Here is a 5,000-nt window from a genome sequence, read left to right as displayed (position 1 = left end):
TTGATTACCTATTTCATTTATCAGTACATCACTCTATAAATAAACTGTAATAATAAAGAAGTTATTATACATCCCAATTATTGAGTGTTTACAAGTTTCTGCTGTAATATAAATGTTCGTATGTGGAATGCTGCCCAAACTTCACTGGGGCAGCTAGTACTTGTTCCAAACTCTGAAATGCAGCTGGCCCCAAGGGTTTTGGATAAAGGGTTGTATTTACCTAGTTGTATGAGGTGTCTGAGAAGTATGATGGGGGTTACTAGGCTAGATAGAGTGAGAAATGAGGTGAGGAGGAGAACAGGGGTGGAAAGGGAGCTGGGAGATAGGGTTGATGAAAGAATATTAGGATGGTTTGGACACATGGAAAGAATGAGTGAAGAAAGACTAGTAAAAGAGGTATGGAAGGCAGATGTGGAGGGAGTGAACATGAGGGGATGTCCTAGGATGAAGTGGATGGATGGGGTGAAGGGGGCTTTCGGGAAGAGGGGAATGTCTGTCGAGGAAGGACGGGAGAGGACAGAAGACAGGGGTGAATGGAGAATGGTTGTATATGGATGATGTTGTGATTGCATGAGGTGAGGTAGTATGTGTGAGCAAAATTTGACGCAGCCCGAAGGGATTTCTCCCCGTCTTCTCCTTTTATGCAATGGGGGGACGGAGAGGGGGGGTCGTCGATTTAATGAAGCGGCCTTGCTGTGGATGTGCTGTGTCTTGCGACACTGCTTCTGACCCAGGGCAGTGGACAAGGTGCAGGGATGACCCGTCATCCAGGAGGTGCTAAGATGAGAGGGAGGGTGGAGGGGTGTGGAGTGTATTCAGGGATGGAATGGGTGGAAATGATTTTATGCCTTTTCCTTTTTGGCTACCTCCCTTGTAAGTGGGAAAAAGCCTTGGTATATGTATGTATGTACAACCACTCCTCGTTTAACGACGACAATTGGGACCAGCGCGCCGTCGTTAACCGAATTGGTCGTTAAGCGAAAGTGTATACATATACGTACATGTACTGTATGTACAATGTCCAGCAATACATGTATCTTTATTTTCGTGTATTTCCCTCTTTTATACAGTACATTAAAGCTTTATTTACTGTTTATTTACGGTGGTTATGTTCCCGAAATTACTGTATATGACAAAATCCGCGTATGCTGACATTCCATATTGAATACTGGGGTATTTTTTTAGTTTCGACCATGGGCGCAATATAGCAATAGAAAATTAATTATTAGTTTTGTAAATTAAAATGTATCAACGTAATATGCAATTTTGTGGGCGGAAATGAAAGTAAAAAATACCATGCTACAAGAAAATATGCTAATGAACGAAGTCGGTAGCATAGGATCAGGACGCCATCTTGTCGTCTGCCAATGTCTCTCACGACGACGACAACGAGGACGAACCGGATGACATTTAATTTGCAGGTAATGATTTATCAAACACAGGTTAGGTTAGTTTAGTTTAGGTTAGGCGAATTTATCATCCTTTCATTTCCTCGACATCAGCATCTATCATAACAAACATGGTGCACTATTCGTCCGACATGACTTCGTTACTTACGAAATTTGTTTTAGCACCTTTTTCTTTATTTCCGCCCACAAAATTGCATATTACATTGATACATTATAATTTACAAAATTAATAATTAATTTTCTATTGCTATATTGCGCCCTTGGTCGAAACTAAAAATTTACCACTACCGGTATATATTGTACCCCAGGTAGTTTTTCCAGCTTGCAGGATGGTAATGTAGACCTAAGCTTCAGAACACTTTACCTCACAGCTAATATCCACCGTACAAGTTCATTTATAACATCATACAAATTTGCCTCAGCGAACTTAATTATCGTACACGACGTCGTAACTTCAGGAGATTTACGTTAAACGAATATTGGTCTGTCATAAAGCCCGTCGTTACTCCGAGTTGTCGTTAACCGAGTAGGTCATTAAACGAGGAGTGGGTATATTATACAGGAAGGGAGCTATGCTCGTAGTGACCCGTCTTTGTATCTTTCAGCATTTAGTTTGTTCTTAAATTCCTGTATAGTATTTGCACATACTGTTGCCTCATCCAATTTATTCCAGATATCCACCACTCTTATTGGGAAGCTATTGTTTTTCAGATCTCTTCTATAACTATCCTTTTTGAGTTTCTTTTCATGTCCTTTTGTTTTTCTCTTATCCCACTTTAATAAATCATCTCTGTCTAAGAGTTCCATACTTTTAATCCAATCTTGGTCTTATCAGTGCAACTAATATTTTCTTTACCATTTCCTCATCCAAGTAATCAAAGGTCACTTTCACTGATCTTAGTAAATTGAAGGTTTCTCCGACTATTTTGTTGATATGCTTGTTTGGTGACATGTCTTTGCTGATAGTTACTCCTAAGTCCCTTTCTGAGCATGTGTACCTGTATAAATGGCTAGACCCCCCCCTTATTTGGAAAAAGGATCTCTTGGTATAAGTATTTATATAAATGAAGACAATCAAAGGACCAACAATGGGTACACCCAAGCAGTTGTCTTGTGAGATGGGTATTAGAAAGTATCATCTCCCTGTTGCATGTCTTCCACACCCTCATCTCCATCTTGAGACACACCACTGTTTCTGGACTGGGAACAAGTTCCCTCAAGTTTGACTGTGTTTCCTCCAACTTTAGGAACAAGGCAGCCACTATGGTGCTGCAGGTTTCCAGTCAGTGAAACTAGGGGGAACAAATATCATTATCATTAAGACATAATCAGTTATATACCTTCTTTTATAAGAGACTCCTGTAATTTTGTTCCCCCTACAAGAGTAGCACTGGAGAGGGCATGAGCCTTGATAAGTGGGCTTAGAACTGAGGCAGTCTGGAGAGCCAGCTCTCGTGTAGGGCTCACAATGAGAACACCTACACCTGTATACAAAAAGAAAAAGAAAAATTAATTATTTTCTTTTATCCATAAACTGTCATAATGCTTTTCAAAATTGCACTCATGCATATGGAAAGGAACAAAGTGCCACAGCAAAACTTACCATGGGCAGAATGAAAATTCATTGCCTTTAGCCTTTCCACAGCAGGAATGAGAAATGCCAGTGTTTTACCAGATCCTGTTCTTGCATGTAAAAATACATTTTGTTTTGTCAAGAGTTTTGGCATACTATGATACTGTATGGTAGTCAACTGTGAGTATCCCATATCTCTTAAAGCATCAACAGTCGTACTGCTACAAAGGCCTCTATGTTTTAACCAATCAAAAGTCTTGTTTGTTAAGATGGTTGGGGGTTCCATGATGCAATCTATGACAACGAAAATTAAAGAAAATGTTAGCAACATGAATTCAAGGAATAATCCATTACTGGCATCTAATTGTCTGCATTGAAGAAATATCAAATCAATAAATAAAATCAACATACATGATCAAATCTTACTAAGTGATATGTAAGTATAATAGTTTGGCAACGGCCAGAATAAAAGGAAGTGGAAAGGTAAAATTGAAAATGTAGAGGACTGAACAAATAGAAAAATGTGATGGAACATAAAAATGCTAGAATGATATAAGTACATAGAGACTCCAGACTATGAGTGATGGTACAAGGATAGCCTGGGTGGTGATCTCTTTTAAGCTACAACACAATGCATGGATGACATAAGAAATTACAGGTGGCCCAAGTCTCACAGCAAATTATGCCAAATGTGTGACATGGATGAAGATGGCACAGTGGAGCATGTAGTGCTCAAGTGCCATAAAGATGACAGAGAGAGAATGAAAATGATGTGGGTGTTGCTGACAGAGATAGGATGCAAAATGAATGAGGTGATGGAGATATTAATGGGGAGGGAATGGATTCTGTAACTATGTAGGGAAACAACTCATGGAATGATTGTAGCAGTAAAAGAGCTCTTGGAGAGAATGTGGTGTGCAAAGTGTGGGGAGTAGTGTGTTTGAGTGTGTGCTTTGGGGGTCCTAGAAACCCTGCTCTGGCCCAGGTATGTTTTCAGACTGCAGCACTATACATGGAGGCAACATTGTGTAGCTGATGGACTGGGAGTGCTGGGCAGTGCTCCTCAGTGTGGGCATTGAACTAAAACCAATCACTCCTCCTCTGGCCCCAACTGTCACTATGTGTGTGAGTGTTCTTCCCAGTTTGTGTGTTGCTGTTTGCATTTATTTCAGGTACAGGAGCAGCCAGTACCAAGGCCTGATGCAGCATTACACCACCTGTATGATCAATATCAAGATCAGCATCACTGCATTACTTTATATTGTAGAGATGAATACAATGAATGTAACCCCTAATTATCCTCCTAAACTTCAATGAAACGATGAAAGTTGTGTTATATGGCCTACAGAGATATATTAATATCAAGTAAATAGTTTACAATCAATAATAATTGGGAACAATTCAAAATAGTGTTGAATAAATAACAATAGTGCTACTTAATCTACAAAATATAAACTGACACATCACAAGCCTGCCAATTAATTTTGTCATTATATCCACCCCCTCTCTGATCCCCTTCAGATGGAGAAAGCAAGGAAGACATCAATGATCATTATCGACAATATCATTTATCTTCAGTTAAGTTAGGTTAAGTAAGTTAATCATTGTCTTTATTATCACTACAAAGGTAAACAAAATCAACATGCACTCTTGACTGTGATAGATTAAATCAAAACTTAAATAAATTGTTATTGTTTCCAATGATTTGATAAATAAACAAATCCAAACAACATCAATATTTCACGAGCAAATCAAAGGAAAGGCAAGCCTGCTAACCACCTGAAACTATAATTACTAATCTGTATTTGGCAGAGGCAGTCAAAAGCCTGGTTATGTTTAAAGCCACCACTATCATTCATTCTGCTGGGTGACAATTTCTTGTCTGAATCTTTCCAATACTTGTTGGATAAGTGTCATATGTGGTGTAAAGAGGCCTTAGAATGTGTTGATTTGGCAAAATATGATGTGAAGTCTAATAAACACAAGGTATTACTAAAGAAGTGCATACCTACGCGATA

General features: G+C 39.0%; 1 protein-coding gene across 1 annotated transcript in view; it reads right to left on the bottom strand.

The window, feature by feature from the left end:
- LOC143029752 (uncharacterized) overlaps nucleotides 1-3,276 on the bottom strand; it is a gene marked incomplete at its 5' end in the record, with an annotated part of 20,149 nt that extends 16,873 nt beyond the window's left edge. Inside the window, 2 exon segments of the mRNA XM_076192656.1 lie at nucleotides 2,750-2,893; nucleotides 3,013-3,276. Coding sequence (XP_076048771.1) covers nucleotides 2,750-2,893; nucleotides 3,013-3,268 — 400 coding nt within the window.
- Between the last annotated feature and the right edge of the window lie 1,724 nt (nucleotides 3,277-5,000).

This window comes from Oratosquilla oratoria, chromosome 11 (genome assembly GCF_046742065.1).
Source record: "Oratosquilla oratoria isolate Oo_2021 chromosome 11, ASM4674206v1, whole genome shotgun sequence".
In the NCBI taxonomy this organism is placed as follows: Eukaryota; Metazoa; Arthropoda; class Malacostraca; order Stomatopoda; family Squillidae; genus Oratosquilla; species Oratosquilla oratoria.
This window is presented reverse-complemented; position numbering and strand designations above follow the sequence as displayed.